We start from the raw sequence: 12767 nt of genomic DNA on the forward strand, positions 1-12767 counted from the left end.
CTCGTCCCGAGTTAGGAATCACTCTTTTACATTTGTCCATGATCGACACACAAGAAATATTTTAAGATGCTCGTCCCGAGCTAAAAATCTTTTTCTTTTTTTTTCAGTGCTCGTACCGAGTTAAAAACCTTTTTTTTTTTAGTGCTCGTACCGAGCTAAAAATCTTTTTTTTTTAGTGCTCGTACCGAGCTAAAAATCTGTATTTATCAGTGCTCGTTCCGAGCTAAAATTAATTTTTTTTATCGGTGCTCGTCCCGAGCTAAAAATCTATTTCTTTTCAGTGCTCGTCCCGAGCTAAAAATCTTTTTTTTAAGTGCTCGTCCCGAGCAAAATCTATCTTTTTCAGTGCTCGTCCCGAGCTAAATTCAATTTTTTTTATCGGTGCTCGTTCCGAGCTAAATTCAATTTTTTTATATCGGTGCTCGTCCCGAGCCAAAAATCTTTTTTTTTAAGTGCTCGTCCCGAGCTAAAAATCTATCTTTTTCAGTGCTCATCCCGAGCTAAATTCAATTTTTTTCATCGGTGCTCGTCCCGAGCTAAAAATCTATTTCTTTTCTCAGTGCTCGTCCCGAGCTAAAAATCTTTCTTTTTTTTTTTGTGCTCGTCCCGAGCTAAAAATCTATTTTTTTCATCAGTGCTCGTCCCGAGCTAAAATATCTATTTTTTTTTTCAGTGCTCGTCCCGAGCTAAATTTCTTTTCTCAGTGCTCGTCCCGAGCTAGCATTCCAATTGCTCGTCCCGAGCTCAACACAATACTTACAGATTGACATCAACAAACCAAAACCCAAGGCTCACGCACAGACAATTTTTGGCTCTACGCTTTATTTTCCGTCATCGCTTTCGTTTCGATAACGCACCACTACACAATCAACAGAAAAAAAACACTATCAAATATCGCTGTTGCAAGTTGAGTGATTCCTAGAAGGTGAAAATCTTGTTCTTTAAATTTTTGCCTCGTCTGAAACGAAAGCAAAACCTGACACGGTCGCCAATATGCGAGCTGGTCCTTCACAAGGAATCACCCAACAAGCAACACACCTCTTAACTCCCGCAGTGTTAACTACTGAATGAAGCCCAGCGAGAGGTGGACGCTTACACATTCAAGCAGTGATCGGGAGAGCGATGGGACATAACTAACAATCTCGCACTATACAGCTTTATGTACCACAATCGTTCAATAGACTACCACACATGTAGTAATGCATAGAATCTTAAAAACTGGTAAACCATATTATTTGAAAACCTTGCTCGCGCCACTAAGAAATTCACGTACTGGGAATATCTTGATTCCTTCGCATAGTTCATCATACTATGGTAGAACATTTTTTGTCAGAGGCATTGTTAATTGGAATAATCTTCCCAACAATTTAAAAATTATTAATAATAAATCAGAGTTTAAGAAGAGGTTGCTTGAAGAATTCGTGGAGTAAAACAATAAAATAGATAAATAAAACTAGAACAATCTGACGGAACGATTAGTAATTAAGAAGAAGAAACACAAGTGAAATATGTACGCCAAATTGTAACAAATTAAAAGATTGTTATCTTACGTTGCAAGAATAAACAAAATAATAATAATAATTGTTCAATATTTTTGAACCCCATCTGATTTTTACCATTTGGTTTCACTGCTGGTCGCAGAGAGAAAAAGGCAGTGATTTTCACACTGAAGGCCGAAAAATAAGCAAATCAGTTCAAAATTTCAAAACATGGATTCCTATCAGTTCCGATTTACATAAATGAACTTCAGACGACTGTTCACTTGGAATTGCGATTCGCAATACCGCTGTCAATGATTAATTCTAAAATATCATAAATTTCAAATCTAATGTTCTGAGTTCGTCTTGGTACATTTTCGTAGCTGAAAATTATCGAATTTCCGAAGGAGCAACGGCTCATTGAAATCTATTGAAGATCATTTCATCAGAATCTATTAATGCTCCAAAATCAAAAACTTTTTTTTAAAATAATATTTCTAAAATTGGACGGAAATTTGTCAGTTTTTCTATTTTTTCCTAGCTGGAGTAAATAGAAATTCGCTGCAGCATTTTCGCAGCATTTTTTTAACTTTTCGGCAAAAACTGAGCAATTCTTAAAGAGTTGTAATCGTTTAAGATAAAAATTCATGCCGGAACCAAACAAGATCAACTATTGTTTTATGTATAAGGCATGTTCAGTTTGATGAAATTTGCTAACCGGTTGTTTATGATGATCATTTCCAAGAAACAAAATTTGTTACCTACTCACTGGTCGGTGATTTAATCAGACACATTTGACATTGGTGCGATTTTTTGTTAATTTTTTTTCTGTTTTCAGCCCAGTTTTTTTCAGTCATAACTATTTTTCATACATTGGAACTTCATTTGCATTGTGTGAGAACAAAATATTCGATAAAAACCAAAAAGTGAAATTCTCCGAACATTCCATACAAAATCTCAAATCAAAGTCTCATTTTCTAAATGTGCAAAAACTCTTTCGTTTGTTTTGACCGAAATCTAACTTTTTAGAATACCAGATTTTTGATAATCGTGATAAGTTGCAATTCGACACATCCTAATTGGCAAAGCGTTTTAGACGATAATTTTTGGCCAAAACGCAATCTGAAGTAAAACTATTTGTTTTAAAAATATATAAAAAAAATCAATTCTTTCAATGTGACTTTTAAAATTCCCACCACTTAGTAGAACAATGTTTATGAATTCTTTATGAAATGTACTCCAAATCGAATCTTGTTAATGCAAGAGTAACAGTTGGTTGAAACGGTTGCAGTTGCTAGTTGAAAATGGGTTGAGTAAAGTGAGACTTCTCCTTGTGAAAACAAATTACTTTTTTTTTTGTTTCGATTATAGTCGTTTTACCATCTTTATGGCATTCGCGACTTTATCAACGTTGCAGTTGGCGGATCGTTATTGAAAAACTATCCGGTACAACTGTGTTCGATGTTTGCTCTTGGGCTCGAACTCGCAGAAATCGGCTCAGGAGACAACAGACTTGCCAACTGAGCTATATCACAAGCCCGAAAACAAATTACGATTACGATTGATGCTGTAATGAAAATATTTTTTACAACGAAGGTATACTTCTACTTATTGAAAATTATAAAATGCAATTAAATCTAATGTTTTTGAATTCGTTTTTGTACATTATAGTACCTGAAATTTTTATCATACTTGAAAATGATCACATTTTCAAAGGTGAAGTGAAGTACTAGAGAAACATGAGATATCAAAGAAAGAACAAAATTAGCCGTAAATATCGTAAGTTATCCGAAAAAGAAACATCGGCTCACCGGCAGGGACTTGAACCCGCAATTTTAGCTTTAGTACAACGGCGCGTTAGCTAATTATACCACGATAAACGTTACGAAAATATTCTCCAATATGCGTACATGTCGAGCTCCGTCGGCCGACCGATTTATTACTGTGTTCCTTGCCCTCTATTGATCTCTCTTTTGTTTCTCTATCACTTCTCATCGACTCGGGATTTGAGCCGAGCGCGCACATGGCTGATTGATTCGGGTATGCTGCTACTTACGGTCATGTGAAGAAGCAGTCAGTGCTGCTCAAGGTGATGGGAAGTATTATACCTATCTACTGTTTTTTTTTACCCCTCGTTCAGTGTTGCACTTAACCCGGTATAAACAAATACAAATCGTCGCCAGTGTATTGCTACCTAATCCACTCACACGCTTTCTCGCAACACTGACAAAATTTTCGGGGCAAACCCGCTCGATGGCAGTGCGACATCAGGTCAAAAACAGTGCAATACTGTCCGAATAAACAAACAAGGTGACAGCACTTAGGGATGCACTAGTGCAGACCTAGGGCAACAGTCGGAATAAACAAATACGGGATTAGAGAAACATGGCCGTACGTAGCGACAAACCCGAAGCAATCTACCATGTGCGCGCTCGGCTAAAATCCCGAGTCGATGGGTGGTGGGTGATAGAAAAACAACAGAGAGAGATCAATAGTGGGCAAGGAATACATGCGAGATATAAAGGGCGATACGGTCAAAATTTGGTCATGGAAAAACGCGTGTAAATCGGTGAAATCGTTTATTTAAAAAAATCAAATTAAATTTCTTTTTCAAGTTTAATTAGTATAAAATTCAGGAAAAATATTCAATTAGGCTTCCGCTTCTCCAAATCCGAATTGCAGGGCCTTACGCTTAACCCCTGCCATCAGATTTTGTACAGCCACCTTGTCCACCTTCTTCGCCACAGAAAGCCAGTTTGCCTTGAACTGCTGCTCGTCCTTAGCAGCTTTTTGGTCTTCTTTAGGTTCCGCTTGACAATAGCCCCGTATTTCTCAATTGGGCGGAGCTCTGGCGTGTTGGGAGGGTTCTTGTCCTTGGAAACCACCTGCACGTTGTTGGCGGTGTACCACTCCATGGCCTTTTTACCGTAATGGCAAGATGCCAAATCCGGCCTAAACAGTACGGAACAACCGTGTTTCTTCAGGAAAGGCAGCAGACGTTTATTCAAACACCCTTTCACGTAAATTTTTTAGTCGACAGTCCCGGAAGCTATGAAAATGCTGCTTTTCAAGCCACAGGTACAGATAGCCAAACCAGATATTTCTTCGCGAACTTTGACAGTTTCATGTGCTTGAAAATATCTGCTACCTTCCCCATTCCATTTGCCGTATAAAACTCCTGTCCCGGAAGCTGCCTGTAGTCGGCTTTGACGTAGGTTTCGTCGTCTATTACCACGCAGTCAAACTTCGTCAGCATCGTCGTGTACAGCCTCCGGGATCGCGCTTTGGCCGTCGTATTTTGTTTATCATCGCGATTTGGTGTCACTACCTTCTTGTAAGTCGATAGTCGGGCTCGTTTTTTGACTCGATGCACGGACGCATGTAGACAATACACCTTGCTTATTTGCGGCATCTCGGAGAGAGAGGTTAGGGTTTCGCTTGAAACTACCGGCAAATCTCTTTGTCGTCTCTGCGGCTTCCGGTTTTCGATTTTCCCCGATCCAGACTTCCTGGCTGTCGACAAACGTTCCCCAAACACTTTAATTACATTTGTAACGGTTGATATGGCAACTTTTAGCGATTTTGCCAGCTTTGCGTGCGAGTAGCTCGGATTTTCGCGATGCGCGAGCTAAATTTTGATACGCTGCTCTTCTTCCTTAGACGTCAAGTTGATATTGACCAAATTTTGACGTTATCACCCTTTACATGGAGTATCGATAGAAGATCCAGCGGTCGGCTGACGAAGCTCAACATATACGCACACTGAAGCCTTTTTTCGTCACGTTTACCGTGGTGTAATTGGCTAACCCGCCGTTTCACTGAAGTGGTAATTGTGGGTTCAAGTCTCTGCCGGTGAGCCGTTGTATCTTTTTCAAAAACCTAAGATACTTACGGCTTATGTTCTTGCTTTCTTTGATATCTCATGATTCTCTAATACTTCCCATGTCCTTTGAAAATGTATAAAATGCAGATTGAGACTTTTGATTTTGGAAAATTGAGTCAACTTATATGAGACTTCTGCTTATGAAAAAAATGTGGAAGCAAATTGAGGCTTCTTTTAACCGAAAATTTCGAAAGCAGAACAAAACGTTTGCTTATGAAATTGTTACAACGCATTTAAACTTTTGCTTATTGAAAATGATGAAAGTAAATTGAGACTTCTGCATATTGAAAATGATACAAGTAGATTGAGACTTCCATTCATGAAATTTTGTTAATTGAGACTTCTTTTAGTTGAAAATGCTGAAAGTATAATGCGACTCTTGTTTATGGCAAAGGTATTAAAGTGAACTAATGCTTCTTTGTTTTCTTATGACATTTCACATTACTTGTGGGATTCGTGACTAAGAAAGTTTATTGTAATATTTGCTTGTGCAAAGCATTCGCAGAAAATTTTAGTGGTAGAAATTTCGTGAAAATGGATGGAGAATTTTGAAAATTAAAAGTGGATTGAATGGAAAACTTTGAAAGTCACAACAAATTGACCTTATTTGTGAAAAAAAAACTCGCGGATTGAGACTTCTATTCAAGCTCGTTGAATATTATGATATTTGAGTTGAGTTTAGTTGAGGTTTCTATTTAGTTGTGAAAATTCTGGAAATGAACTCAGACAGCTAAAACTTGTAAAGAAAGATGAGGGGGAAATTATATATTCTATTTATAAAAAAAAATATTTCAAATTGGGACTTCCGCTGTTTTCATATAGATAAAAAAGAATGAGACCTTTGTTTGATAAAAATTGTTTCAGAGGATGAAGACCTTGACTGATGAAAAAATTATTACCTTATTAGTTGAAAATAATGAATACGGAATTCGACTTCTACTTAGTGAGGTTTTCGATAGTCATAACTCCTAAGAGCGGATTGAGGCTTCTTACAATATATTGGTTTAAATAAAGAAGATATAATTGAAGAAAAACTCAAAACAAAATGTTCCGAAGCCACAAGATAATTAATCAAAAAATAAATCGTCCAATTTAAGCCAAAATTCCAATATCTTTCAGAATGCGTATGGCCCCGGTCGACGTGGAACCGGATTCACCGGAGGCGCGGGTTCGTGGCTACATGTGCCGCATGTGGACCAACTTTGCCAAGCACGGTAATCCTACGCCACCGGAGGACACGAGTCTACCCTTCCGGTGGGACCCGGTGAATAAACTGGAACCGGACTCTAGGGAAGAATTCCAGCTGCAATGTTTGGACATCAGCGAGGCGCCCAAAATGATCACCAACCCGGACAAACAACGGATGGACTTCTGGAGGGGAATCTACAAACGTTACAACGAAAGTTTCCTGAAGCCTAAATTGTAAAAATCAATTTTTTGTGTGAGCGATGCATAAAATTTGAACCTAATCATTGATATTAAAGCATACAAAACGTTTTATATTGAGGTACATTTTTTTAGGCTTTGTTAATGAGAACAAATTTTAAAAGTCAGAAAACGAGGTAATTGTTCGGTGATTTTGTGGTTTTTGTATTCTTTTAAAAGTAAATATACACTTTACAACTTAATTGGCTTCCTGTAGTAATCAATAGTTCCAAATTTTGGGATTGAGATGACCGCCGTTGTACTGCTTGAAAAGCGCTTTCCAAAAGTTGAATCTTTCTGCGAATGGATCCACAATCATTTTAGGGATTTTGTTCAACTCCAAAGCATTTAAATGAAAATCATCAGTGTCAGTATTTAAAGGTTGCCATCGAAATCCGGCCGAATCATCCGGAGTGGGTTCACCAAACTTTGCGAAATCGGTCCACAGTTTGCACATCTGTTGACGATATGCAAATGCATCACTGTCAGAATCGATGGAATCAGTGTCGAAGAATGATGAGCTGAAAAATCAATTTTTTCAATAAATATAATTCTTTCCAACAAGTTTAAAAGTCCTTACGAAAAAAGATAGCACAAATCATCGCCGTGAGATGCTCCTGGTAACGAGTCAGGTGTGTTCGAGAGCTTGCGCAGCTTATTCAACTCAGAGATGTATGAAAAAATATAGAAAAACACTGGAGAGCTGGAAGATATGATTTAAAATGTTAGGAAATACATTAGTATAAAAATTAAAAAGTAAAAATTTGCTTAATACTTAGATTTTCAAAAGTAAACTACCTCTTTTGATAACGAAAATGCAGCTCAGCCGTAAGATACCCGGCGAATTTATTGCCATTATCGCCCAGAACACGAACCATGTTCAGCAAACTGTCCTGGGAGAGACTTACGCTTCCGAAGAAAAATTCTCGGATCATTTCAGCAGCTTCCCTTCGTTCGTTTTCTTCCGACACCATCAACGTGAAAGGAATCAATTGAGTAGAAAAGTATCGTTCGTATTCATCCAGAAAAGATGAGACATGACTAGCCAGTCCGATTCCTTCTTCACTTGTTATTCCCATAATTAAGGGAATGTCTTTCGAGAATTGTTTCCTTATTGCTCTCAACGGATTTTCCAACACTAGTGGGTCCACTGATTCTTGTCTTTCGACAGTTGGGGTAAAGGGAAAGTTTACCACTACGGATCTTTCCTCATCCGACATCACCTGGTACTGCAGTTCGGTGAGAGTTTTGGCATCAGCTCTCATAAGAGTCTCTAAATATTTTAAATGGGCCATAAAAGATGTGAATTTTATAATAACATCTTAAAATTTACCATAAACCAACGTATCGTTGAAAGGGTCTTGACACCCAGTTAGCTCAGCTAACTTTCTTGCTCGTTTATCGGGATCCTTTTGGAATACCCACTGGTTGAAGGCACTTCCACTTTGTGCAATTGCTTTATGGAAGTATTGTCTGAAATTGAAAGTTTAGAAACATTTTAATAAACTTATTTTTGATTACTAAATTTTTACTCCTCACCTGGAAGACTCCGAAAGGTAGTGCAAATGCACCGAGGCTCCTCCAGCACTCTGTCCAAAGATGGTTACATCCCCGGAATTACCTCCAAAATATCCTATATTTTCCTTAACCCAAGCGAAACTCATTTGCTGATCCTTGAGGCCCATATTGCCTTCAATCCCCACCGAAGGCAAACAGAGAAATCCCAAAGGACCCAGCCTATAGTTCACCGTAACTACCAGAACCCCCTCCTGGACCAGATGCTTCGGGTTGTACATCGAAGATTGGGCGCTACCACTGACGAATCCTCCTCCGTGGATCCAAATCATCACTGGAGCTAACTTGGAATGTTTACGACGAAAATCCGGGCTGTACACATTGAGGTACAAACAGCTCTCCGACATTCGATCATTGGGAAGGTAGTTGTCAACGGTGAAGCAACCTGGACCATCGGTGCTACAATCGAGGACTTCGTCTGGTGGGAAAGAGTTGAGTTTTTGAGGTGGCTGAAAATGTGCAACGAATTCAGGAATTGAAAACTATCTATAAGGTAAAATAAAATATGTAAATTTAGGGTGACAGCTAAAATGGCCATGACGAATTTGAAAAAATGTCCATAAACATTTTGTTGATTGGACAGAAAAACTGATCTGTGCCATAGTTTTGCTCCATCGAATTTGAGTTAGGGGCTCAAAGTTTCGATTTTTTGACTCTAGAAATTCACCTGAGAAGAGACCAAAGCAAATTGAAAGAAATCAGATTCTCTAAATCATTTTTTTCAATTTTTGTCTATTCGGAGCCGTCTACGTATAACCTACTAAATCCTTTTTACTTAATTTTTTAATATTGAGAAAAAAGAACAAACTACCTATACAATCAATTAAAAATCATCAAAACCGGTCAATATTCACGGCCAGGAAAACGCACTCTATGGTCATATTGAAACGAACAGGCTTTACACGGATTTGTTTTTATGTTGGAGCACTTCCGGTTGTTGTTTTGAGATTTTTTTTCGAAGAGTTATGATTGCTTTGCGTTTTGCGCTTCGTGTCATATTCATTTGGAAGGTTAAGTATGTATTGGATTGTAAAACGAACTACAATTCGCTCGAAAGCACGTGTTAACCATTAAATGATTGCCTTCTTTATCTTACCTTTTATAGGGCGATTCATGGGTGGGTATTACATTTGTTACAAGGCGAGGTAGGATTTTTCAAAAATCTTGCGCAAGAAATGATTTTACAAAGAACAAAAATAATATAAAATCATAATGAAAATTAATAAAACGTTTAAAAATATTCAATCGCAGGTTTAAGAGTTTAAAATTGGAAGCTATGACTGTTTTGTCTCTTTCAATTGAAATATTGGGACTTGGAAAGAACAGAAGGTGAAATAAAGTTTGTCGTATAAAAAATAAAAAATAAACTAAAAAAATATAAAGACAAACTTTTTAGAAATATTTCATAAAATCTAAACTCTGACTTTAAAATTTGTTAAATTTATGCAAAAATAAAAAAAAACTATAAATTACGTTTTTACCTCTTTTATTCAATTAAGGAAAAATATTTAAAGTTGATGATGCATAATATGAAAAAGTTAAATTCTACAGTTTTTGAAAATTTGGAACGATCATTTCAAGTCTTTCTGACATTACTGCATAAAGTTTGAAAAAAAAAAATAAATTCAATTTATTTATTCTTAACTTTTGGTTTAAACATATCTAAAATTCAATTTGGTTTAAGCTTCTTTAAACATGGGGAATAGTTAACAAATAGAAAACGTCTATAACTTTTTCTCAGAACTCAAAATTACTTGAAGTTTTGGGGCAAGTAAGTAATTGATTTAAAACCTTTATTTCAAAATGTTATGATTTTGTTTTGAAGTTTTGTAAAAAAAAACAGAAATTTCTAAAACGAATAAATATTTTCAAAAGTTATTTAAAAAACAAAAGCTGATTGAAAAATTTCATACAGTGAGCGAAATAAGATTTGCACCACTATGTGTTTTGCTTGTTAAAATATGAATGTTTGAAAATCACCAAAATTTTCTTCTATAAATTGTTTTGAATTGTTTGACGGATAAATCAAGCATAAGTTTACTTTTTTTGGATGTTGCAATTGGCGTTGAGGACCAAAATTATGGAAAAAGGGTGCGAAATAAGAATAGTACCACTTGTGTTTTTCAACAAAAACAAGATTATTTCTAAAAATTTACCGTGTAAAAGTGAATGATAAGGCTTCTACGAATTATTTGAATAGATAACTGTATTTTAAGATTTTCAAAGGTATTAAAAGGGGGTTTTAAGAAATGTTCCTCTAGCGTTTAGGAGTCTGATACTTGAGCTATAATACTTTATCAAACTGCTTTATTTCTCCATTATCATTCATTATTATGATGCAAATTGACAAAACATCGATTTGAGGCTGAGTTTGAATAAAAAACAGGCTTCAAATTCAAAAATACTATTGTTTTTAAATAGTCAAGCGCTATTACTCTAGTTTCAAGTCTTAGATGGCAGCACTATCTTGCAATTAAACCGAATAGATACCCATTTTCGTATATTTGGGATTAATTCAGGTGTGCTGGATGATTTTGTTCAAGAAATAAGTACTTGGTACCGTGTGACCGCCTTGGAAATTCTAAGTTCACAATATCAAAGAATAAGAATTTCATCAAGTACCGATAAAAGTGAATTTCTTGGACCGATAATTAGAATAATTTTGTACTTTTCGATGGAGCTTGATGAACCAGATAACTAGCAGTATTATTGGTATGATTTGAAATTGAATCGGAAGTTGAGATGAGAAGGAATTTTGGCAGTAGTATATTCTTCTGCTGGTGATTTTTTTGCAAATCCGGAAAAGATGTCTGCAGCGTGAATAACAACAAAACTGTGTTGGAAAATTACCTCGAAATGATGAATATGGGCCTCAATAAGCCTGAAAAATAAAAATTGAGACTTAATTTGGTTTTAACGGCAAGATAGTGCTGCCATCTATGACTTGAAACTGGAAAAAGTGATGTTTACTGAAAAAAAATCTAAGTTTATGAATTCCAACCTGTTTTTCTCTGATTTAAAATAAACCAAAAATGTTTGATTCATCATTTCACGTCATTTTAATGAAAAAAATAAGTAGTTTGGTAAAGAATTACAGTTCAAATATCAAATTCCTTAGTTCTAGAAGAGCATCTCTTAAAACACCATTTTAAAACCTTTGAAAATCTTTGAAATTCTAGAAAGCTCCTTAAAATGCAGTTATCTATTCAAATAATTCGTTGAAGCATCATTATTCACTTTTACACTGTAAATTTTTAGAAATAATCTTGTTTTTGTTGAAAAACACAAGTGGTGCTATTCTTATTTCGCACCCTTTTTCCATAGTTTTGGTCCTCAACGCCAAATGCAACGTCCAAAAAAAGTAAACTTATGCTTGATTTATCCGTTAAACAATTCAAAACAATTTATAGAAGAAAATGTTGGTGATTTTCAAACATTCATATTTTAACAAGCAAAACACATAGTGGTGCTATACTTATTTCGCTCACTGTATTTTGATCCAGGGCACCCAAGTTAGCTAAAATTAGCTTAAACATTATTTGCACCTAGGAAGAATGAAAAATGTGTGGCCTTGTTCAATTTATCTAAACGTTTTTGAATGTGATCTTGAACATTAAGAAAAACATGAAACACAAAATAAAATTGAAGCTGAAATTGGTTTCTTAAAGAATATTTCAGAATAGCACGTTTTTTTGTTATTCTAAATTTTTAATAATAAAGTAGAGGATACTAGGTTTTAGATTTTTTTTTGTTTATTCGAGATGATCATCGATACAAAAGGTTGATTGAATTGCAAATCAAAATTTTCAATTATGTTAAAATTCACGAACGGCATATTGTGCCTTTAGGGCGAATTTAGAACGTTTAGGGTGAATTTAAAGTTAATTACCCCCGAGGAAAACCAAATTTATAACTTGCTTGCTATCACTTAATTAAAAACATTTAAGATCAAATAATTTCCCGTTACTACGGTAAAAATTTTACTGAAAAAATCTTCATACGGTTGGGGGGTGGTGGGTGGGTTTAACCTCTAAACCCCTCCCCCCCCCTCTATCACGATCTTTATTTGCATGTTTCTTATAAAACACTATTTTAGAAATAGATGATTAAAGCTGACTTTTCCAGCCATTTTTTTTTAAATTTTTGTCAGATTGTTTATTATTATAAATGTTAAAAGAATGTTAAAACCATGTTTTTTTTCAAGTAAAAACTAAAAAAATGATTTGTCCATTATTAGGAACACCTGTGTTCCTAATGTTTAACATAGTCTGGCTGGAGCACTTTGACTATATCAAAGTTATAGCATGTTTATGAAATTAATATGATTGACATAAAGTTTAAAGTTGTAGAAACTAATTTCATCTCAACTTTTGTTTCAAACGATCTGTGAAACAAATGGTTTTAAG

The 12767-nt window shown here is 35.6% G+C and overlaps 2 protein-coding genes across 5 annotated transcripts in view; one reads left to right on the plus strand and one right to left on the minus strand.

Moving 5' to 3' along the window:
* LOC129757656 (esterase B1-like) overlaps positions 1 to 6989 on the plus strand; it is a 25852-nt gene extending 18863 nt beyond the window's left edge. For all 3 annotated transcript variants that reach the window (XM_055754936.1, XM_055754937.1, XM_055754938.1), the window contains exon 4: positions 6481 to 6989. In XM_055754936.1, coding sequence (XP_055610911.1) covers positions 6481 to 6787 — 307 coding nt within the window. In that variant the 3' untranslated portion in view covers positions 6788 to 6989. The remainder of the gene's footprint in view (positions 1 to 6480) is intronic.
* LOC129757657 (venom carboxylesterase-6-like) lies at positions 6926 to 9565 on the minus strand. 2 transcript variants are annotated; one of them, XM_055754940.1, is made up of 6 exons: positions 9173 to 9565; positions 8326 to 8810; positions 8120 to 8259; positions 7585 to 8059; positions 7367 to 7489; positions 6926 to 7307 (listed from the first exon to the last, which is right to left on the minus strand). In XM_055754940.1, the coding sequence occupies exons 2-6, from the start codon at positions 8706 to 8708 to the stop codon at positions 7007 to 7009; spliced, it is 1422 nt and encodes a 473-aa protein (XP_055610915.1). In that variant the 5' UTR covers positions 8709 to 8810; positions 9173 to 9565; the 3' UTR covers positions 6926 to 7006. The 2 variants fall into 2 exon arrangements, with proteins under 2 accessions (XP_055610915.1, XP_055610914.1); XM_055754939.1 differs by lacking the exon at positions 9173 to 9565 and having other exon boundaries at positions 8326 to 9141.
* Positions 9566 to 12767: the final 3202 nt, after the last annotated feature.

Source organism: Uranotaenia lowii, chromosome 3, assembly GCF_029784155.1.
Source record: "Uranotaenia lowii strain MFRU-FL chromosome 3, ASM2978415v1, whole genome shotgun sequence".
Taxonomy (NCBI): Eukaryota; Metazoa; Arthropoda; class Insecta; order Diptera; family Culicidae; genus Uranotaenia; species Uranotaenia lowii.

What these genes read in the sequence shown, in the direction of transcription:
- LOC129757657 (XM_055754940.1), bottom strand. Translation starts at nt 8,708, where the DNA reads ATGTCGGAGAGCTGTTTGTACCTCAATGTGTACAGCCCGGATTTTCGT. An exon ending in CAACGATACGTTGGTTTATG is followed by an intron (nt 8,060 to 8,119) that starts GTAAATTTTAAG and finishes TAAAATATTTAG; the next exon opens with AGACTCTTATGAGAGCTGAT. An exon ending in CATTTTCGTTATCAAAAGAG is followed by an intron (nt 7,490 to 7,584) that starts GTAGTTTACTTT and finishes CATATCTTCCAG; the next exon opens with CTCTCCAGTGTTTTTCTATA.